The 23,483-nt window shown below is 53.8% G+C and overlaps 1 protein-coding gene across 2 annotated transcripts in view; it reads left to right on the forward strand.

Annotated features, from left to right (window-relative positions):
• Positions 1–19,424, forward strand: part of FSTL3 (follistatin like 3) — a 44,727-nt gene extending 25,303 nt beyond the window's left edge. For both annotated transcript variants that reach the window (XM_054013624.1, XM_054013623.1), the window contains exons 2-5: positions 4,738–4,923; positions 10,976–11,191; positions 15,870–16,097; positions 16,934–19,424. In XM_054013624.1, coding sequence (XP_053869599.1) covers positions 4,738–4,923; positions 10,976–11,191; positions 15,870–16,097; positions 16,934–16,986 — 683 coding nt within the window. In that variant the 3' untranslated portion in view covers positions 16,987–19,424. The remainder of the gene's footprint in view (positions 1–4,737; positions 4,924–10,975; positions 11,192–15,869; positions 16,098–16,933) is intronic.
• The last annotated feature ends 4,059 nt before the right edge of the window (positions 19,425–23,483 follow it).

Here is a 23,483-nt window from a genome sequence, read left to right on the forward strand (position 1 = left end):
TCTATTTTAGAGGATTTGATCCTGCAAACACTTCAGAACAAGGTCCCTGTCCTCAGGATCAATGGGACTACTCAGGATAGTAAGAATGTTTTCACCCCTCAGCTCACAGAGCGCCTTACTACACGCAGTAGTAACAGCAGGGTCTGGCTTGCGCCCTTGCTCTTTGTTTACCTTTTCCATTGCTCTCAACTTGGACAAGGACAACAGGCTGGTCAGTTTCACTGTTTCCAGTCAGTTGCACCAGCAGAATGTTGCAATGTTTGGGTTGCAAATGCTGCAGAGGATGTTTATTTGCTTAAAAAACCCCAACATTTGTTATCAAGAGGGGACAAAGATCTGGCTCTGGGCTAACGTTGTGACATGCAGACTACACGCGTGAGTCTACACTACAAACCAACGTCCGGGGTGTGGAAAAGCGATGTAGCTATACTGACCTAGCCCTTGGTGTAGACAGCACTGTGTTAACAGGAGGGCTTCTCCAGTCGACATAGCTACCGCCTCTTGGGGCGGGGGAGCCCCTACGCCGACGGGACAAGCTCTTGTAGGTAGCGTCTGCACTAAGCGCTACTGCCCCGGCAGCGCTCTATGTGTAGACAAACCCTCGGAGGCTGATTTGACTTATACCAGTGTGAAAATGGCGTGACTCCAGAATGGATGTCGCTGGGATTTGTAACAAAGCAGAGTCTAGCCCAATTAATATTATTAACAGATGAATAAGCAGCTCAGGGCCAAATGCCGGGCTCATTGACAACCACGTCATTGCAATGTACAGTTCTGAAGGGGGCAGTGTTGTCTAGTGGTTAGATCAGATGTGGGCAATCTATGGCCCACGGGACCATCCAGCCCAGCCCCTGAGCTCCCGGACTGGGAGCCTAGTCCCCAGCCCCTCCCCCGCAGCCATGTGGGCCGCACTCTGGCCCACCGCTCCCGCTGGGCAGCGTGGGGAGCGCAGCTGGTTCTGGCCTGGTGTCGGGGCTGTGAGCTCCTGCTGCTGATAAGGGGGCGGGGAGTGGGGGGAGCTGGGGGCAGTCAGGGAGGAGGGGGCGATTGTATGGGGAGGAGGTTCTGGGCGGTCGGTCAGGGGATGGGGAACAGGGAGAGTTGGGAGTGGGAGTCCCGGGGGGCCTGTCAGGGAGTGGGGATGTGGATAGGGGTCAGGAGGGCAGTCAGGGGACAGGGAGTGGGGGGGGTGGATAATGGGGTGGGGATCCCGGGGGACAGTTAGGGGCAGGGGGGTCCCGGGAGGGGGTGGTCAGGGGACGAGGAGCAGAGGGCAGTTGGATAGGGGGTGGGAGTCCTGGGGGGGCTGTCAGGGGGCGGGGCTGTGGCTAGGGGTCGGGACAGTCACGGGATAGGGAGCAGGGGGGCTGGATAGGGAGCGGGGTCCTGGGAGGGGGCGGTCAGGGGACAAGGAGCAGGGGTTGGGTGTTCTGAGGGGGGCAGCCAGGGGGTAGATGGGGGGGCAGGGGCCAGGCTGTTTGGGGAGGCACAGCCTTCCCTACCCAGCCCTCCATACAGTTGCACAACCCCGATGTGGCCCTCAGGCCAAAACTTTTGCCCACCCCTGGGTTAGATCAAACATTGGGACTCAGCCTTCTAGTCCTGCCACTAGGAGGAAGTGTGGTCTGGAGGTTAGAGCAGAGGACTAATCAGGACTCCTGGGTTCTATTTCCTGCTGTGGCATGGCATTGTTATTGACCTTGGGCAAGCTTTGTGGTAGGGCTTGTCCACATGGGAAAGTTACACCAGTATAAGCTAAGGTGTGAATTGAAACTAGTTCTATGGTGGTTACAGTTCCTTGCATGACCACTACGATTTGTCTAGATTTGGAAGTTATTTTGGATAAAGGTGGGATGCGAAGTTAAAGTGGAATAGCCATTTCTGAATAACTCCATGCGTGGACGCTCTAGTCTAGAATAAAATGTCCCTGTTTAGCTTAATTCACAAGTAGATTAAGCTAAACCAGAACAAGGCACTCTGAACGAGAGTGTCCAAATATGGAGTTACTCAGGAATTGTTGTTCTGGAATAGCTGCATGTGGAAACAAAGAAATAAAGTACCTTTTTTTTTTTGTTAATTTATTGTGCTAAACTGAAAAAAGCCACTCATGCTGGAATAAGAACGTCCACGGGGGCATTATACCCATATAGACAATCCATTAAAATCACTCTGTGCCTCAGTTTCCCCATCAGGGACGTGATCCTCACTCATCCCCCAGGGGGCACTGTGAGGATTAACTCATTAATATGTGTGCAGTGCTATTTACAAAGGACCAAGTCAGTGTTCGGGGCTGAATCCTGCTCTGGTTTACACCCTCTGTGATGCCTTTAACATGGGTAAGATTAAGAGCAGAATCCAAATTCCTGGTCGTATGCAAAGAAACACTGTGCTGGCAAGAGGAGTGACAGCCCCTGTCCATGACCAATGGGGGTGGGGAGGAGGGAGTATACTCCAAATGTTAGGATGCCCCAGGGTCATCTCTGTGGGTTTACCCTTGGCTGCAGCATTGGGAGATTGGGAGAAAGGGAGTGGGGCCCAGCAGTTAGTCACCCAAAATGATCAGAACTCAGTGAGTTTGTTCAGGATTAACCCTGCATGAGGCCAGGGTGGGAGAAACCCTCCTGAATGAGACAGCCGGCTCCCTCTTCCCATTGTTTCTGCTCAGACACCCCACCCGTCTAGACTAGTGACCGGGGGCGAGAGGGGGAGACTAGGAACCTTCTGTTCCTCAGTTAGTGGCCTGGTGTCCTGCGCTTTTAATCAGAGAGGGCCCAGACACAGAGCCTGTTATTATCTTCTCCTCTATAGAACAGAGAATAATGGGCTGCAGTGGGAAATCTTCCCTCGGGAGCTTCCAATTGCCCAGGGCAAAAGAGCTACTGCAACCCAACCAGAGTCAGGTTAATTGTGGGCTGGGGAAGCTCAGACCAGACTCTGATCTCCGCGTGCGCTGGGGTGATTCCCCGAGTAACTTCACTGATTACCGCAGAGTCACTCCAGATTTACCCCGGCATGTCTGAGGGTGGAAACTGGCCCCCACATCTTTAGCCGTTTAACAAACCCCAAATCAAGCTAATGAGAAAACAAACCAACCAGCGTCAGCAGCGGCCGGTTTACAAGGAAGGAAATGGCAAAGGAATCACTCACAAAAGAGAGAGAGAAAAAAGAAATGATTCGCTCATGAGATTAAGAAACAAACAGGCTTTTGACTCAGTGAGATCAAATGCCAGTGGTCTGGCTGTGTCCCAAGGGGCTGTCTCCAGTGCCCAATGGTCAAGACATGGCTGCATACTAGAAGGGTTGATCCCAAGTGCCATACCACTCATGGTCCCACACGTCTGCTCCACCACTACAGCTGGTAGTTTTGCAGTGCTGCACACTGGACATAGGGCAGCACTCTCCACAGTTTAGCCCAGCCTGCGGTCATGGCACCAGGGCATCCATGGGGTGTTTTAGGCCAGGGAAATTCATTGTGCTGCCAGTGAGGTGCAAAGTCTTTTCAGCTTGTTCTAGTCTTGCTTGAATGCTCTGTGCTTTTTTTTTTTTTTTTTTAATGGGTGGCTGTAAACGATGAAAACCTAAGGGGGAAGTAACGAGGGAGAGCTCAGAATCTCCAGAGCCAAATGTCCCTGGACACTTGGAGGGAGGCTTGAAATCTAATCCCAGATTGAAACCTCTTTTTGCACATCCACGGTTAGGATTGAATTGCGATTGAATTGCAAGCCTCATGCTGTTCAGTGCCTTTCTTAAAGTCCCAGATCCTGGATTCATGTGAATAAGAGAGAATCTCGACTTTCATTTAAAAAAAAAAAAAAACAGATTCTAGCCCTTGTGATTGCTGAGAAAAGCTTGAAAACGTGACTCGCTAGAGGCTACGATACGGGAAGGCAAATGAAAAGCATCCCAAAGTTGCTATTTTTGAAAAGTCTCATGGTTTTAAGCCAAGCTGATGGAATTTTGGGGACCAACTCGTGATTTTTGCATGCTTGGAGTTGACAGAACTGCCAAATCTCTTTCAATTTTGGGGTCTTTGCTGTCTGGAGCTCAGACTATAGCTTGGGCCGCATCTGTAGAACTAGATTTATGAGTATCCAGCCCTACAGATGAAAATGAAGGGGTTTGGGAACTGCCACTTTAGGTTCTTGGTGCTGTTCTCTTTAACAACTACCCCGTGTCTGTTTTCCAGAGCCTAATGCCACAGATGGGTGAGGGGCAAGCAGATCTGGCTCAGAGAAGGCACTGGAAGGGGGTGAGGGGAGAGAGACAGACAGCCTGTCTCAAACACAGCAATTTGCAGACCATTTGCCATTTGCAGACCATGCTACTCAGCACCCCCTGCATTTCCCAAGCCAGGCCCAATGCATGCACCTGCACAAATATCTGTGTGCACCTGTGCAAAGCCCATGCATATTGGGCAACTGCACATGCCCTAGCAGGCTGACACACATTTTGCAAATCCAGCCCTAAATATTAGTTTATTCCCCCCCCACCTCCACCCCGAGGTTGAGCTCTGTTGTGTCTTTGAAGAGGGGCGACAGCCAGCTTGTGAACTGCAAGTATCTAGAAGTACCAGTAGGTGGGGAACTACTTCGCACATATTATGCACTGTTTTAGCGGTGCAAAGGCTTCGGGCTGGCTCTCTGTCCAGGGAGTGGCTTTACCCAATAAACGCAGTAGCTTCAGCTTAAGGACACAGCCTGCCAAGTGTGGTTCTCATGGTCTGCTTTCTCCTGGCAGGTGGGATCTGCTGGCTGCAGCAGGGGAAGGAAGCAAAATGCACCATGATCCTAAAGGCCGACGTGACCTGGGAGGAATGCTGCGGCAATAGCAACGTTGACGTCGCTTGGTCCAACTACACCCAGCCAGGCAACAAGATCAGCCTCTTGGGGTTCCTCGGGCTGGTGCCCTGCCATCCTTGCAAAGGTAGATGTGCTTGCTGACGGCTGAAATCATACAGCCGGCCCGCTGTCCTTGCGTCGGCAAAGTGCCCAAGGAAGCCCTGGCCTGCCCAGGGGCTGGAGGCCCGAGCCTTTGTATTTTATTATAAATACTGCGTAGTGTTATGGGAGCATCTCGAGAAACACAGTACGTCTACACTGCAAAAAAACACCCTGTGGCAGTAAGTCTCTGAGCCCAGGTTAACTGACTCGGGCTTGTGCTGCAGGGCTAAAATTGGCAGTGTAAACGTTCCCTCCCGGGCCCTGAGACCCTCTCCCCTCGCTGGGTCCCCGACCCCGGGCTCCGGCCGGAGCAGGCACATCGACACTGCTATTTTTAACCCTGTAGCGTGAGCCCGAGTCCACTGACCTGGGCGCGGAGACTCGCTGGCGTGGGTGTTTGTGGGTTTTTTTGCAGTGCGGAGCTAACCACAAAGGCCTGGTCTACACTTAAAAATTAGTTCAACCCAGCTATCCGGCTCAGGACAGTGAAAAACGTCACAGGTCGAGCTAAGCCCTGGTGTAGACGTGGCTAATTCGACAGACGAATTCTCACATCAACCTAGCCATTGCCTCTTTGAGAGATGGATTAACTACCTGGATAGGAAAACCCCTTCGGTCAACACAGGACGTGTCTTAAGCTGTGGCGCTTTATCTGCAGCAGTACCCAGAGTGAGACTTTCCCTGTCCCAAAGATATTCGTTTAAATAGCGAGAGCAGGTAAAGGATGGGAGGTGAAACAAGGGAAGTGATTTGCCCAGAGTGACATGAGGCAGAGCTAGGACAAGAACACAGGTGTTCTGAGTCCCAGTCTGTTGTCATAGCTACTAGATCACAAACAGCCACTAGGAGCAGAGGTTTGGGGTCACATTTAAAATGGCATCAACTCCGGCGTCGCCCTTGGGGGAGTTTGGTCCTACAAAGCAGAAATCTCCAGCCATTGTCTGTTCTTGCAGCATTTCCACCATCTTGGCCTGGTAGCTCAGGAGACCGGCCACAGCAGACCTAGACAAACAGGCCCCTTTTTGGGTTGGGGTCTGACATGGAACCAGCAGAGTTGGTTCTGAGCCAAGTCTCTGCCGTGTCTGGCGCGCAGTTGTTTACACCCGTGCGGAAAGGTGTAAACGGAGCCCCCGTGGAACGGGGGAGCCATTTGCGCTCACTTTGCACTGGTGTCAATGATGACGTGGGCTGTTAGGCCCAAAATGTGTGACCTTGTTTCTCCCTGCTCCTGCTCCTGCATGTGGGGGAGGGACGACCTGGAGGTTCCCCCTGTCGTGGCCCATGGTTCTACGTTCTATCAGGATCAGGAGGTGCGGGGGTTTATTCCCTGCCCCGCCACTCCCAGCCAAATCCTAGAGCAACAGGAGCAGACGCGCTGGTCGGGGTAGCAGGGCACGAGCAGCAAGATCCCCAACTAGAGGCAAGAGCCCAAGGGGGCGAAGTTGGCATCCTGGGTGGCCCCGAGGACTGGAACGGCCCCTGACATCGATCAGAATAACGCCAAGCGGGCGCTGTGTGACAGCTGCCTTTGGGCTGCCCCGCGTTCCAGAGGAGCCTTGCGTGTCCATGAGGTGCACTGTGGAGACTCCTCCTCCCACTGCTGGCCCCGCCCCCTGCATGGGGGCTTGCAAGGGGGCAGCGTAGGACGATTGACTGCCGCCCCACACTGCGCAACTCCCCCCAGTCCTGTTGGAACGCAGTTCCAGCCCTGGACACCGCTGAGGAGCAGAGATCTGAGTGTGCTAAGCCAACTTGCAGCGGCTCGTTCCCGGTGAAATAACAGTTTCCTCTTGCCAGATCCTCCCTTTCCAGCTGCCCGCCGCAGATTTCCATTTATTTATTTACGGCTCTCCCCTTTCAACATCTCCAAACGTCTTTATAGAACGGGCTCGTTCAAAAAATGGAAACGCTCCAGTTTGTGCGTTCCAAGCCCTCCAGATGTTTCGGAGCAAGCCAGAGGCACGGATCCTCGCGTCACACTTGCGCGGCCATGTGAGGACAGGCCAGAAGACCTGCTGACCGCAGTTGTAAGGGAGTGGGTTGGAAAGGTCGCGTGGTTCTTTGAGTCATTTGTTTTACAAAGGCCATTAACGAACAGCCTTCCCCCGCCCTTATGCACCCCTCTCCTGCCTGATCACAGACACTGCTGCCTCCCTGCCCTTTAATCAGCCTTGGAGAGGTCCCCAGAAGGGGAACAACGTGACGGGTAGTGAGAGAGGCTGGAGGTAAAACTGAAACTGCCCTCCCGGTCCTTGATTCCTTATAGAGACCAGGCCCAGGCTGCAGGATTGAAACTTCCCCCAATTCAAGGTTCTGAGGATTGGGTCTGCTTCTGATGTCTGACATCGCTGGGTGGCAGGCAGTGCTGAGAGGGAACGGAGGTAGAGGCCCTGATTCAATGAGGGAAGTCAGAATCCGCCTCCAGGTCAATGATTACTGTTCACTGCACCTCGGCCTGCACCGCGGGGCTGAGATTGGGACCCCGTGGTGCCTGGCACGGTGCAGAGCACGAGCCAGCCCTTCCCCCAGAGATCTTACAATTGACATGCACAAGGCGGGCAGAGAGAAGATTATTCTCCCAGTTTTGCAGTGGAGAAACTGAGGCACAGAGCGACGTGGGGGCCAGGAGCTTTGGACAGCCTGGCAGTTTCTGAGCCCTTCTGAAAATCCTAAGCAACTTGTTAGAGGTCACGTGATGTGTCAGTGGCCGAGCCAGCAATTAAACCCAGCTCTCCTGCGTCACGGGCTGAGAACCAGCCTTCCTCACTCACCCCGTCCAGGAGGAGGTAACAGAGCTCCTTGATCTGCTCGGCTTCTGCTTACGTTTAGCTCTGCTGCTCTAGCCAGGCACCGATCCGCTGCACGGGATTTATCAGCGCCTCAGGATCCCGGAGACGAGAGGATCCCAAAGCAAGAGGAGGAACAAACTCCCCACACTGCAGAAACCCCCATAAAGTCCAATCTGATCCTGCCCGTTCCCCAGCGGGCCGGAAAGGAACCTCCCCCAGAGCTAGCCGATGAGCAGGAGGCCTTGGAAAAGGGCAGGAGGGACGCCCTGTATCTGTGATCCAGCTCCTAGTTCTGCTCCAGGAGAAACGGTGTCTCTCTGCCCCTAGCATAGTGTCGCCCCCCTGCTCTGCAGCCAGGTCCGCTGGAGAGTGGCAGAAAGGTCCTGGCAGCACCCCCAGGGCTCCTGAATGGAGGAGGGTGCCAGGGTTCCATGGCAGAGGCAGGTTATGTTCCTTCTGGGGCATTCTGGGTCCCGGCGGGGCACTGCAGAGCTAACCTGGGCGAGGGGCCGGGGCTGCTGGGAATGGAGCAGTGGCAAACCCCCCCCCCCCCCTCGCCCCCAGGCTCATGCTTTATCTGTCTAGCAGTCCTCACTGCCACCCCCGGCGCAGAGAGAGGCCTGCACCTGCTGGAATCGCCCAGCTCGCCGAAGGGCGTGGCCTGTTTGGAGCGTGGCCCATGCCAGGCGAGCTCAGCCGAGGCTCGTCCACGTGAAAGAGCTGCTTCCCCTGAGCCCCACGTCGCTCATTTACTCAGCCCCCGCAGAGCTAGGGACTCTGACTCACAAGACAGGCCCTGTTCCAGGCAATGGCTACTGCTTGGATATAGAGCTCCGGGTGCAAACAGGGAAAACAGCTGGTCCCCTGCCAGGGGATTTCCCCTCTGCAAAATAGGGACAAACTCCTGGGGGAATTCCACCTTCCTCCCTACGCGATCTTCCAGGGAAACCGCACCGCACCACACCATGTCCACAGTCAATCCCTTCCCCTTATTGAATATGGTCACTTCCTCCTCCCCCCCGAGCTCCAGGGATAACATTCCCCAAGCCCCCCGCCTTCCACTTCAGTGAAGGAATGACTCCGCAGGGGGAGAGTTCTCTAGGTCCAAAGAGACACATTTCAAGTAATACCGTGGTGGGCGTCCGTGTTCCCCTGCTCCAAACGGGGCAGTAAAGTTGACCCCGTGGCCGACAGGCTAGAGAAGATGCCGAGAGCACTGGGGAAGGTAGCTGTCCTGCAAAGCAGGGGCAGTGGTTTTAAGTCACACTTGTGGAACATGCTGTAAATGCTCCCACTGGAGCAACCTGATTTTTCCCCCCCCCCCCCCCCACGCCACACACCTCCAACCTCTGGAGACGTGATAACTAGCCTCTCATAGGAGCCAATGTCGCCTCCCCCCGGCTCGCGCTGCGCACTCCCCAAATGTCTCTCGGGTTCGGGGGAAATTCTGCGGCTTGCCACACACACACATGAGTTCAACGGCCCCGTTGAACCTGCGCAGACTGTTTTTGCTAGGAGGCGACCCAGTGCGACAATGCAGCCATCTGTTTCTTCCTCCCCTGCCCGTAGGGAAAGAGGCGTCCCAGACAGATTTCCCCCCTCGCTGTTGCCCATTCTCGTTTTCAAGTCACGGAGGCCTGGAGCGAAACAGGGCTGGGTATTGTTCGGGAAAGAGAACTTGTTGATCACACAGCCGCGTGCACAGGCTGGGCTTTCTGGAGGGTGCCGTGCACAACAGAGCAGGGTTCTCTGTTGCACGAGAGAAAGAAATGTCTCTTAAAAAAAAAATATTCAGCTGGCAGTTGAACACCGGGGCCAGCCCCTCGACTGCTGTAAACCGGTCTGACTCCGCTGATGAATGGAGCGACTTTTCCAGCTGCAGATCTGCTCCGTTATTAGGGTTGCCCGGTGTCCGGCTTTCGACCGGAATGCCTGGTCGAAAAGGGACCCTGGCAGTTCCGATCAGCACTGCTGACCGGGCCGTTAAAAGTCTAGTTGGCGATGCAGCGGGGCTAAGGCAGGCGTCCTGTCTACCATGGCTTTGTGCGGCTCCCGGAAGCAGCAGCATGTCCCCCCCTCCGGCTCCTATGTGTGGAGACAGCCAGGGGGTTCCGCACGCTGCCCCCGCCCCAAGCACCGGCTCCACAGCTCCCATTGGGCAGGAACCAGACTGTTATGGGGCTGAGTGGCTCAGGACTTTGTGTCATTACCCTGTAGTTACACAGGATTGAGGTGACGCAGGGTAAAGCCTGGGCTACCGGGCATGATCTGAAACTGAACGCTCAATCAAGGAAGTTCTGCGTCCGGATGGAGGGCAAGTTGCATTCAAGCTGGAGGGAACAACCCCTCATCTAGACAAAGCCCGGGGAGCTCTCCACATCCAATCCCCCAGGGCTGACCCCAGCGAGAACCGGTAGCTGTTACCATCTGTTTGTGTAACGAGTTGGGTGGGTCTTGGGGGGGGGTGGTGGTTCCTAGGAGACGGGCCCTCACGTCCCAAAAGCCAGCACGGCAGCGAGCACTCTCGATGATGGCCCCAGCAGAGTCCAAGGACTGAGCAGACCACGGTGCTGTATCCTCTCTCCCCCGGTCTCTGGCCCAGCTGGGGGCTGTTAAGAGCAGCATACAAGAAGCCTTTGACAGGGCTCAACAAGAGGCATCACTGGTCCGATCGAACCCAGGACCAATACTGCGTTGTCTTGAGCGTCCCCTACTGGCACCGTCACTGTGGACCCGCTGTTTAGATCTGCGCCACCATCCCTCATTGATCGAGCACTCTCATAACAGGAGGTGCTGTGGGGAAGCTTGGGCTGCTTGCTCCGGTCCTGTGATTAAAGAAAGGAGATAGGATAGGCTATCTCCTAGAACTGGAAGGGACCTTGAAAGGCTATTGAGTCCAGCCCCCTGCCTTCACTAGCAGGACCAAGTACTGATTTTGCCCCAGATCTGTAAGTGGCCCCCTCAAGGATTGAACTCACAACCCTAGGTTTAACAGGCCAATGCTCAAACCACTGAGCTATCTCTCCCCCCTGATTTCAGTCCTTGTGGGCCTTAAGGGGTTAATTCATCTTTGCCTCACACCGGGGGGCTGGTGAGCAAGATTTGAACCACAGCTGGTTCTTGGTCCGCTCCTGTGTCTCCCGGTCCCCTTGCAGCCTTCGATCCCTCTGCAGAGGGAGAGGACACGCCCCGGTGCAAACCGAGTGGGGGCTCCCTTGTGCTAATGCCTCTTTCCTTTCCCCCCAGAGACCTGCGAGGGGGTGGAGTGCGGCCCTGGCAAAGTCTGCAAGATGAAACACGGCCGTCCCCACTGCGCCTGTGCCCCGGATTGCTCCAGCCTGCCCAGGAAGCTGCAAGTGTGCGGCTCGGATGGCTACACCTACCGCGACGAGTGCGACCTGCTGACAGCTAAGTGCAGAGACCACCCCGACCTGGAAGTGATGTACCAGGGCAAATGCAAAAGTACGTTGGGGCCCCCTTTCTCTTCCCGCGTCCTGGCCCTCTCCCTGCATGCGACGGGCAGCCTTAGTGGAATGATCCTAAAAAACCCCAAAGCGAGTGTGTTTCAAGTTCCCTTGGTAATTGGAGGAAATGGTGCTCAATCATTTCAGATTGTCCTTGCTTCTCCGGTGCTGTCAAGCTGAATGTTCTCACGGGTCACCCTTTCCACCAAGGCAGCTGATCCTCACCGAGGGCAGCTTCCCCAGTAGCTGGCACTTGGAGCCCTCGCACATTCAAGGCTTGGTACAATCATTCCCCTGCTCCTCATGTCTGGTATCTCTTGCCCCCTGGAGGTGACTTTGCAGCAATTCCCCTACTGAAATACCCGTGGCGTATCCCTCTAGCGTGGGAGATTTCTATACTGGGCAAGGAGTGTGGGGCTGTTCCCCTGACATGCCCGCTGTGCCGCCTGCAGCGGAAATGGGAATTCGTGGTGGAAGGGCAGGGTCCTATTTAGAGTCGATTGTTAGTGGGTGGAAACCCATCACCCCCAGTGGAGCCGCACGCATTTATGCCTGGTCAGAATTCATAGAATCATAGAATGTCAGGGTTGGAAGGGACTTCAGGAGGTCATCTAGTCCAACCCCCTGCTCAAAGCAGGACCAATCCCCAGACAGATTTTTACCCCAGGATTGGGCTCACAACCCTGGGTTTAGCAGGCCAATGCTCAAACCACTGAGCTATCCCTGGCCCCCTCAACGCAAGAGTGGAGCTGGGAGGAAAGCTCTGGACGGCAGCGTGTGGGTCACTGGCACATGGGCTGGCAGGCCAGAGCTGGGTTTGACCTACAGGCCGTTCCCCCACTTCTTGCCTCTGAGCCAGAAGCTTTAGGGTCCGAGAGAACCCCTGTCATGACTCATGCTCCAAGCCAAGGCCTGAAAGGGGGTTGCCCTGTTTGAGGCCCAGTCTTCCAGCTGAGCTGTTAAGTTGAGGCCCCTCCTGACCATGCTCCAGGGCCATTGAGAGAGAGGTTAATCCATCCCTCAGGATCCCCAAACCCTTTCCAATCTGGAGACACGTGAATCCCCTCGGCCGTGCCCAGGCTGAGACGTGGCAGCTGGTTCCAGGGCTGAGCGGGCCCCACTCAGCAGATCCCTGCTGCTCCGTTTGGATCATCCCTGCGCCCCGGACAGCGTTCACTTTCCATAGCCCAGTTTCCAACGCTAAGGGCTGCAGTGGGAACACAGGCTCCTGTCTCCTGCAGGGCCTCTGACCTATTCAGCCAATCACTCTAGGGGTGCTCTGGGAGTCTAGGAGCGGAGCTGGGCCAGAGAGATGGAGTTCAAATCTGGGCTTCTCTAAGGGCTAGGGTGACCAGGCAGCAAGTGTGAAAAATCGGGATGAGGGTGGGGGGTAATAGGCGCCTATAGAAGACAAAGCCCCAAATATCGGGACTGTCCCTATAAAATTGGGACATCTGGTCACCCTACTAAGGGCCAAGGTGAGGCCAATCTATTATCTGGTTCGGGCCTAGTTCATGTCTTTTCATGGGTTATTTCAATGTGACAGGGGGCCCAGTATGAGAGATCTGTCATTCTCCCTAGGTGGAAATGCCGTGAGGAGAGCAGATGTTGCATTATTTTATCCTCCTAAATAACAATACCAAGCTCCCATCTTGCACTTTTCACCAGTAGAGCTTAAGACTCTTTACAAAGGAGGCCAGTGTCATGATAACCCATGGGGCAACTGAGGCACAGGGCAGTGAAGCAACTTGCCCACAGTCACCCAACAGGTCATTGGCAGAATAGAACCAAGAAATCCTGAATCCCAGTCCAGTGCTCTGTCCACTAGGCATCACTGTCTCCCATGTCCCCTGAGGCTAGAGCCTCAGCTGTTCTCCCACCGTTGGCCTAGCCCCGGTGCAGCACCACCCATGCCAGCCCTAAGCAGGATGAGACGCCTCACTGTAAAACCCCCCAGCACCAGGTCTGCATTAGTGATCCTGCTTTGGTTGCTTGCCTGGGCAGAGCTGCACTGGGGCCAGGACTTAGAGAGGACAATGTGTAGCGCTGGCTGGGACCTGAGCCAGAGAGAACCAGGGGGTCTGCATGTGTCCAGCAGCTGGGATAAATGTAGCCAATGATGAGTAAGAACCAGAATCTTCGAATACTGAATAGCCCGATTCTGCCACTCTCTTTGCATAGCAAGTCCCCAGGAGAGGACCTTGCGTAGCAAGATACCACTCAGCATGGGTACCGGTAGCAGCATCGAACCCTGAAGTCTTTGAGGTTTTGATGAAGAACCTGTTGAAACTTACACTGGGATAATTCCCCTGGGTTCCATGGGTTTTCCTCTGATGTACATTGGTGTGAGATGAGGATTAGGCCCCCCCCCTGTGTCTACCTCATCCTGCTGCATCTAAGAGCTGTAGGGAGTCTCTGGGTATGTGTCCACTGCATTGCAAACCTGGATCTGGGGGCCTGGATTTGTGGACTTGGCGTTTCCCAGTCTGCGTTTGAGCGTCCTACTGCATTGTAAACCTGGGTTTACGTTTGCTGGACCAGAGTCTCCTGGCTGTGCTAATGCGACCATACTGCACTGCGCAGCTGCGTCCACACTGCAAAATGACAGAGCTTGACCCAGCCTCCTCCCAGAGTCCTAGGACCCAGGTCCTGAGTGCTTGCTGACCGGAGTCCTATTGACTTGTGTGTGGACAGAAGTGGGGCTTGGGCTCAAACGTGGGACAGAGCCTGGGCTTAGCGTGCAGTGTAGACACCCCCTCTGAGAAGTGCATAACCGCACGTAGCAGAGGGCAGATTCTCAGCTGCTGCAAACTGTCATAAATAGAACAATGACCATTTACACCGGTTGTGGATGTGGCCCCATACGTACTAAGCTGACAAGGCTCAACGGAAGCTGAGGAGTTAAGGTGATAAGTGGAAGACGTTATTTTTATTCTTTAGGTAACCGGAACCATCCCCAAGACATTTGCACCCTGATCTACTGCTGTGGGGGTTACTTTATCCATCACTGAAATGCAGCCACCTCTGGGTGATAAGTGGCAGATATTTAACAGTGCACAGCAACGTATATCTTCATTTGCTCCAAATTGCAATAGGCAGTGTATGACTCTAAAGGCTTTTGCAATCGCACCCGCATGAAGTGGGTATAAAATGCTGCCCTTCTTCGGCGTAAGGGATCCTCCTTCAGCAATAACTGCACAAGGGGCAGGGCGACAGGACCTGACAGCCCCAAAGTCTCCCTGAGCAATGGGATTTTTAAGCCCTATGTACTCACTGAAATACGATGCCCAGTATTGAATGCGCTGTATATTCTACACTGGAGTAGCATCTTCTGATGCGTAAACAGCTCTGGATTTAATGGGGGTTTTACGTACATCACCGACGAAAGAACAGCGGCCCATAACATGTCACTTAGATGCATCCAGCTATTGTTTTAAAAAAAACAGACCAGAAAAACATCCCAAACCTGCCAAGGTCTGGCAGCTTTATTATGCCAATTGTTTTTGCCAGCCCCCTCTCTGAAATTCCTTCCTGTCGAAATCATCTTAAAAGCCAAATCTGGGGAGTTGGGAGCTGGGCTGTCGAGTCACCGCCTGATCCAGCTTCAAAAAGAGCTGAAGTTTTAAACCCCTGTGAAAGAGTGTTTATGATCTACAGTAAGTGATGACGCACGCTTGCCATGGAATGCCCCGTCTGCTGGAGTGTGTGAGCGTATGTGTGTACACAGCGGAGATGGGACGCAGGCGGGCTGTCAGAGCAGAAATCAGCCGTTGCTCCATGTGTTCTGGCTAGCTTAGCGTGCGGGTTCGCACTCTTGTGACTGCTCGGTGGGTCGAGAACCCAGCAATTTGCCGGTTCCATTTGGGTCTGGCTGGGCAGTGCCTAGGGATGGTAAAGCCACTATTTGCTGCTTGTTTTAATTTGGAGTGAATTGTAGTACCCAGGTCACGGGACCCTGGCATTAGGTACAGGGCAGACAGGGGCATCCCACACACAGTGCACCTCTATTCTGACTTCCAGCACCTGTGCTGGTCTAAACCAGGGTCCCAGTGTTGCTCTGCTCTGCTGTTGCACCTAAATTCTGGCCTACATATCCCTCTGCCCTCTTGTGAGCACAGACCATCAGTCGGGCCGTGGAGAGGGGCCAAAGGAAGGGTCACTGGTTTACTTCCGCTGAGGTTTGGGGAAGTGTGCAAGTGTCATGCCAGGGGCAGATGAGGCCATGGGATTCATTGCACTTATGATCCGATTTGCTCCTGTACCCAGATCTACAGAGGCACGAACAAGTAGCCATCAGTTGCACAGCACTGTCTAAAACCACATAGGGTTCTTCCTTCTGCTGGTGAAGAGAAGCAAATGTTTGCCAGTAGCCAAATATCTGGATTTGTGCTGAATAAAAGAGGGGAAGCACAATTTCCAGGGAAACTTGTTGCTAAACCCTGCTCCCAGTTACCTCAATGTAGAGCTGGAGAAACCTCACTGAAACCAGTGGGGTTATTCCGGAGTTAATCTGGTGAAACTGAGAGCAGTATTTGGTCCACAATGATCCTTCGAATGCTGGCTCCCCCCCCCCCCTGTAAAACAGCAGCTGTAGAACTTTCTGTTGATGGAGCTTGAACCACGCGCACACATGCTCCGCCCAAGCTCACTCTCCGGCTTGTGACTGCTTCCCTTAGAGTCCTGCTCCAGCGTGGTGTGCCCCGGGACTCACACCTGCGTTGTGGACCAGACGGGCAGCGCACACTGTGTGATGTGCAGAACGGCCCCCTGCCCGGATCCCTCCACCCTGGACCACACTCTCTGCGGCAACAACAACATCACCTACCCGTCTGCCTGCCATCTACGGCGGGCAACCTGCTTCTTGGGCAGATCTATCGGAGTCCGTCACTACGGAAGTTGCTTAGGTATGTTTCACTTCTTGACCTGGAGAACATTCACCTGGGTACGGTGGATGGGGGTGTGGTTCAGAATTGGCTGGTAGGTCCTTCCACACAGTCAGGCCTTGCGTAAAGATGTGTTGAGAAACAACCCAGCCAACACGTGTAGGGGGCTTTTGAGAGTGGAAAGGGATTCCCCAGGCTGATGGCTCTTTCCTGTCAGCCCCGTGCCCTCTAATTTTAGTGCCTCCGTTTGCAAGCGTCCAATTTCTGCTTCTGACTGTTACCGCTTCGCTTAGAGAGATGGGGCATGATTTTCAGCGGCACCGGGCACTCACTATTCTAGCTGAAGTCAATGGGGCCGGATTCTCCAATGGGCTCCTGGCGTTGGGGGCTGAGCATTAGGGAAAATCCGTTCCTCGTTTTGGGGCCTGAAAGGGGGGGTGAGCTCTTCTGAAAATCTGGCTTTTTTTCTGGATGCTGAGTGCTTGGGAGTCTGACCTTTGGTGGATTGGAAATGGAACCCCCAGACTCGGGCACCCCAGATTATCCGGGCGGCTTTAGATGATGTGGCCGCACTGTAAACAACTTGCTCGAGGTCCCCTATTGAGCCGGGAGAAGAGCTGGGAATAGATCCCAGGTGCTCAGCTGCCCCTGATCCAGAGACCTGCCCCCTGGGGACTGGTCTGAGAACTGTCCCGAGAGCAGAGTGATGACTTTTGACCACTCTTGTGATGGGCCACGTTACACCAGGGACCTGGAGATGAAAGGCTCCATGGCCCAGTCCCGGTCCCCTGAGCCCTCCAGACTGTAGTGTTTAATATTGCCCTGCAACTCATTTTCTTTTATGGCTCTGTTTACAGCTGTGGCCAAGTTCCCCCTCGATGTGGGCGATGCCGAAGAAAACTATGTGTGAAACACTCCTTCTTTGCCAAGAGGCCGAACCCAGGAGACAGGGGCATTATGTGTATATTGTACAAACCATATACCTGATATTTATTAAGATGAAAGATTCTTATTTATATCTGTTTATGTTATGAAGACGCATAGGGCCCGATTCTCATTACTCCGTTCCTGCGTCTGGGGCACGGGAGGGAGATTAGGGTGGCTTTAAACCACCTTTCTGCTCCTCATAGTCCTGGGTGGTTCAGAGCCATGGTGCCCATGGGAGGCAGTGACTAGCCGTAGCACGGAGCACTCCAACCATGTCTTCAGTCTGGACTGGGAGCAGGACCATTGTACCATCTTTACACCAGCTCTACACTGACTGGGGAGGCCCCCACTTGTCTGGGGGCCATGTCCACCTTTCTTAAGGCCCCTTTATGCTGCCAGAGGGTCCTAGTGTCCCGGAGAATTGGGCCCACGCTGTATACTAGCCCCAAGACAGCACTCCCGGGCGTATTTATTTTTTTGTTTTAATTCTTGGTGCCCCCATCTGCAGAAGTTCCTGGACCTGTCCAGCGGGAATGTGAGGTTGAGCCTTCCCTTGTGGGACTTTCTGTCCTAGGGGCTCAGCTGTGGGGATGGACAGCTCCCGACGGCAGGAAACTCAGTTCGGAGCTGTGGTTGTTGCATCTTTTGTTTTCCTAAGCTTGTCCAATCCAGGTTCCCATGTAATAAGCAATGTCAGTGAGGACGCAGAGGTAACACAACCTCGCACACTGCCCTCGAAGCCAGGTTTCACACAACGGGCAAGGCTGGGCAAACCTTTGCCATTATAATGCCATGCCCCTGGGTGGCTCATTGGCAGCAGGGATAGAATCTGAGACCTCTGGAGCTAAAAGCATCAGCTCTGTTAGCCAGTGCTGTGGCAGGCTCATTGACCTAGACAGGGACAATGTGCCACATGAGTGGGTTACACCAGCCTGGATCATTGCAACTGCAAAGGGCTCCAGTCTGGATTCAGAGCCAAATTTACCCAGAATTCAGTGGTGTTGGTCTCTTAGTTCAGGCCCATCTCGGTAATACCTCTGGGCTTCATTTTTCATTGTCCTGCACCTTTGCGTAGGGCGACCAGACAGCAAGTATTAAAAATCGGGACGGGGGTGGGGGGTAATAGGAGCCTATATAAGTAAAAGACCCAAAAAATCGGGACCATCCCTATAAAATCGGGACATCTGGTCACCCTACCTTTGCGGAGCCACTGATGCTGGTGCAAACAAGTATGCATGGTAGCACTTTGCACTCGTTCGGAGGCTGTGAGACAAGGCATCTGAGACCAGGGCCCCAAGGGGATGTGCGTTAAAGAGACAGGCAGGCAGCTTTGGTCCCGACTCTGACCTCTCCTAACGTCATTACAAACCTGATCTCGCCTACATCAGCTTTAGGGGAGTCGCTCTGATTGACAGCGGTGTAAGTGAGAGGAGAACCTGGCCCAGTGCCTTTTGGGTTTTAAATGTCATTCTGGGGTTTTCAAATCAGTCCCTCGATCGCCATCAGGCCCACGCTGAAAGGCCACTGCTAGCTACAGAGCATGCTGCAGGTTGACTGCAAACTCTGTTTCCAGACTGGCCCCCTTCCCCCGGCTGCTGACCCTGGGACACAAACGGGGGAGGAATCGCTCACTAGAAATGGGGGAGGGCAGTCGGGAAGAGAGGTGATGAGTGCTTGGCAAATAGGGAAGCCTTGCGAGACGAAGGTTGGCTGCGTGGTCAAGCCCTGAGGCTCAGGAGATCTGGGTTTAATTCCCAGCCCTGCCACAGCTTCTGTATGTGACTTTGGGGTCCCTGTGCCTCAGTTCCGCCCCTGTAAAAATGGGGGTGGTAGTCCTTCTATTGTCTGTCTAGTCTGGTTAGCCTCTCCTCCAAACTCCTGCCTCTCTCTCTCCCTGTGTGTGTTAACAGAGCTCTGCCCACAGGGGTCCTGATGGCAACAGGAACCTCTAGTTGCTATTACATTGGGTTGGCCTGTTGTGTCCTGGAAGCAGTGCCTGGCTCCTGTGACACCCACCCCAGCTGCCCCCTCTCCAGCAGGTTGGTTTCTTGAACCTCGGGACATTACAGCTGTCCCTGGCTTATCAAACACATCATAAGAACCTCATGGACACATTCAAAAAGGATCCTCAACTCAGCTTCCTCTGAGCGCATCCCCAGTATTTATTTTTCACATCCCCGGCGACATCGTGTGTGTTGTGACCTGTGTAAATAGCGTATCGTCTCCAACACCACGCGGCTCAGAAACCATTGCCTTTATATTATTATATATATTAAAAAATCCCCTCTCTTCTATTTTTGTATGGTTGTGTCCCCATCCTTTACGTATGCCATGTAACATGTATGTTTCCTATTCCATATTGTTCGGGGGCATTTTACTGCTATGTTACATTTTGGGTTATAATTAAAAGGAATAAAACTAGTTCCACGTCGTCGTTTTCTTTTAGTAATTTCTAAAGTGGAGGCCGTGCCCAGATTCACAGAGCTGAAGGCCAGAAGAGGCCATTCTGATTAACTAGTCTAGTCTGACTTTTTGCATACCACAGATGAATTGCAACCAATGATTCCTGCAGCAAGACCAGTAATTTGTGGTCGAGCTAGAGTATGTCTTTAGGAAAGAGACATTTAATTTGATTGAAAGATGGCGAATGCTCAACAATTCCAGTGAGTAATCGCTATTAAAAATGTGCATCTTTTTTCCAGTCTGAGTGACAGCATTGGAGACAAGAGTCTTCTGTCATCCATAGAACAAGTGCATCCTGGGTACCAACAGCACCAACTTCCCCAGCAATATATCTCAGCCCTGACCTTGGCCTCTCCACTGAGATTGACAGCAAAGGGGAGCAGTTAGTAGCAATGGAGGTGGTGGTTTTTTGTGGTCTCTTGTCCCAGATGGGGGGTTGATTGAGACCTGCCAAACTCATTTCACATAGGCTGCCAAACAGCCATCGTGTGGTAAAGCCATCTGGGCATCACTGACCAGAGCACATAACACCAAACGGAAGTTCCTCCGCTGTAGCAGAGACCACTGAAATCAGGGGAAGCCTTTCTATGGCCCTCATTACCATAGTATCAGTCTTTAATGTATTTAGCCTCACAACACTGCTGGGAGGTGGGGCAGTGCTGTTAGCCCCATTTTACAGATTGGAAACTGAGGCATGGAGCAACTGGGTGACTAGCCCAAGGGCACACAGAGAGTCTGTCGCAGAATGGGGACTTGGATCCATGGCTGTAGAGTCTCAGGCTAGCACCCTAACCACTGGCCCATCCTTCCTTCCTCCCCCTTAATGTGACTAGGATCAGACCCTGGAGTGGAAATGTTTCAGACTCCATCCCCAATCCCCAATCGATCCAGTCCACTTGTCTGGGTTACCAGACCGCTTATTAAAGTTGGTAGTTACTGAATCAGGGCGTTTTGGCAGAGTCCTTAAAGAAGTGATCTTCAGGTGAGATCATTGCAGATACTCAGGGGCTGGTAGCGTAACCCATTCATGGAAATTACACAGGGGTTAATCATGCAAAACGCATTTGATCAGACTGGGTGAGCCTGTCAGTCCTTTCTGCACCTACTGCCCCTGGGTCATATTTGAAGGTGGCTGTTGGTACATCCCATTTTCGAGGCAGTACGGATTTGTAAACTGGGCACTGGCCTGGGTGCCAGGCCTTGGTTCTGTTCCTGGCTCCGCCAGTGACCTGTCATGTGACCTTGGGCAAGTCACTTCCTCTTGGTTTCCTTCTCCATTAGACAGGGATAGTGAGCCGTGCCCAACTTTTGAGCTCTTTGAGATCTCCAGCGTGATAGCCCGCTCCAATGGCCCCCTGAACGGCACGCAACTTCCCGCGGTGCAGCTCAAATGCCTTTAATGCAATTTTATACCTTCAAGCCATATTGCTGCAAAGTTGGATCACAGTCACTTTAGTTCCCAATAAAAATGGCTGGGAAACATCACCGCATTCATGATATTTGAGCTGGTCGGTGGGGGTGGACAGATTAGATCCTGTCTCTGGTTTTCTCTCATGCCCCTGGCTGAATTCAATGAGATTGAGAGCAGGGTATGGGGCCAGATTCTGGGGTCACTTACAAGGAAGGATACTTTTGGAGAAAGAATAAATAAGCGGCATGAAGCTGTTTCTCAGTTTCTACTTTTTACTGAGAAACTTCTGGGCCCATAGCTGAGATTGGAGCACAGATTCGCTTAAAACAACAACGGCACATAACACTGGCTCAAAGAGCAGGACAGAAAAGCAAATTCCTAGAGGCTTTGCACAGGCATCAGTCTGGCTGGTGCAGGCTGAGCCAGAAGGTGTGTGTGAACGTGTGTACACAAGCCTCTGCACGTGCATGTGTGTGTGTCCGTGTGTGTGTACAAAGTGCCTGTGTGTGTGATGATGCATTTGTGGGTCTTTGAGTCCACACATGAGTCTCTATTAAGTGCCTGGGTGTGCGCCTGTTTGTGCCTGTTGTGCGAGCAGACCCATGGCAGTCAAGCCACGCCCACAGCTCTGGGCAGGTGCAGGGAAGCCCTGTCTCTAAGCTTGCTCAGCACAAAGCATTTCCAGGAGCCGAGATGATCAGCTACATGGCTAGAGCCAGATTTAATTCCAGCATTAACCAAGCCTCTGGTTTTGCACCCACCAAACACATGCAGGTGCAACCATCTGCTTACACCTAACATGCCCTTGTAAATAACAGGGGGTGCAAAACTCCCCCAGAACACTCTCTTTGTAAAGAGAAGCCGGTGTTTGAAAGCCTGGCCCACACGGCAGTGTGGCAGAGGCAGGACAGACTGGTAAACCTCTTCTTCCCATGGGTGAGCAATGGCTTCCATGACGGGTGCTTTTGTTTGGAATACAATAGCACTGACTGAGATCCCTGACACAGACGGCGACATAGTCCATGCCCCAAAGAGTAACTTGCCCAACCTCCTACTGCAGGGCTGGGGCTGAGTGGGGCTAGCCACTAAGCCACACCGCTTCCCACATGAGCAGACGTTTACACGGTGAGTAAAGGACTTCCAGACAGATTAGCTTGATCAGCTGAGTGCCTGGGACATTGGTCTTCCAGGGTAGAACAGTGCCCCGTGTTCCTTTAAAGGAGCTTTCTTCCTTAAGTGAACACACATCCCGGCTTGGAATCTGCCTGCCCAGATTTCTCTTATGAATAGGCCTAAAAACATCAACACTGCCCCGGCTGCAGACATATCCTCATGCGCCCCAGACAGCCCCGGTGGGCTTGGAGGGGCCCCTCCGGGCTAGCAGGTGAAGAATGCACTGTGGCACGGCCTTTGTTCCTGCACAGGAACGAGCCATGCCCCTGGCAAGCATCTGTTTCGACTTTGTGTTGGGTTTTTTCCAGCCTGGCCAAGTCTCCTCTCTATGCAGAAGAAAGAAAGAAAAAAAACAACAACCCTCAAATATGTTCCTAATATCAGCGTGTGCCATAAAGGTTTGGTATTTCACAACACAACTCCGGCAATTAATTGAGTCCCGATGTGTGACTCTCCCCGACATCCCCACACAACCTCATCCTTTGCGAAATCGCAGGAGCCGCCGTCTAAAACGGGCTGTGGCGATGGCTGGGGTTCTTCACCACAGTCACTGTGTGTGGGTTTGGGGGTCGGGGGGACACACGAGTCTACTCAAGGAGTTTGCTCTCAAGGGGTGATAACTGACCCTAGTGCAGAGACCTAGCACACGCCCCGCCCCCTGGGCTGCACAGGCCCCACCCCCTGGGCTGCAGGGACGTAGCACACGCCCCGCCCCCTGGGCTGCACACGCCCCGCCCCCTGGTCTGCAGGGACTTAGCACACGCCCCGCCCCCTGGGCTGCACAGGCCCCACCCCCTGGGCTGCAGGGACGTAGCACACGCCCCGCCCCCTGGGCTGCACACGCCCCGCCCCCTGGTCTGTAGGGACCTAGCACACGCCCCGCCCCCTGGTCTGTAGGGACCTAGCACACGCCCCGCCCCCTGGTCTGTAGGGACCTAGCACAAGGCCTAGGCACCAGCAGCGCCACTTAAGTCCCACTTTAGCCCTATGGGTGGATGTGGGACCGTAGTAGCGCTCAACTCTCGCCATGGTTCCCCCTCATGCAAATTTGAGGCACACTGAGTGGGTGGGGAGGGGGAAAAGCCCCCTTCTTATTGGCCGTCTGCCTCTCTGCCCGCCTCCTCCAGGGGCAGAGCAACCAATCAGAGCTCTAGCTCCCTTTTCCTGCCCTCCTCCCCTTCTGGGAGCACCGCGTGGGCTCCTCTCCTGGCTCCTCCCGCAGGACTTGCAGTGGCGGGGGGGGCTGAAGCGCCCTTGGAGCTGCCCCCGCCCGGCTTGGAAGGGGAGGGGGGACGCTGCTGTAGCCCCCCGCGTTGGGAGTGTGGAGCTGGGGCAGAACTGGCGGAGGCTGGGTGAGGATGGAAGAGCTGGGGGGCAGAACTGGCGGGGGCTGGGTGGGGCAGATTTGGGGTGAGGTGGGGGCTGGGTGGGGG

The sequence above is a fragment of the Malaclemys terrapin genome, chromosome 24, assembly GCF_027887155.1.
Source record: "Malaclemys terrapin pileata isolate rMalTer1 chromosome 24, rMalTer1.hap1, whole genome shotgun sequence".
Classification (NCBI taxonomy): Eukaryota; Metazoa; Chordata; order Testudines; family Emydidae; genus Malaclemys; species Malaclemys terrapin.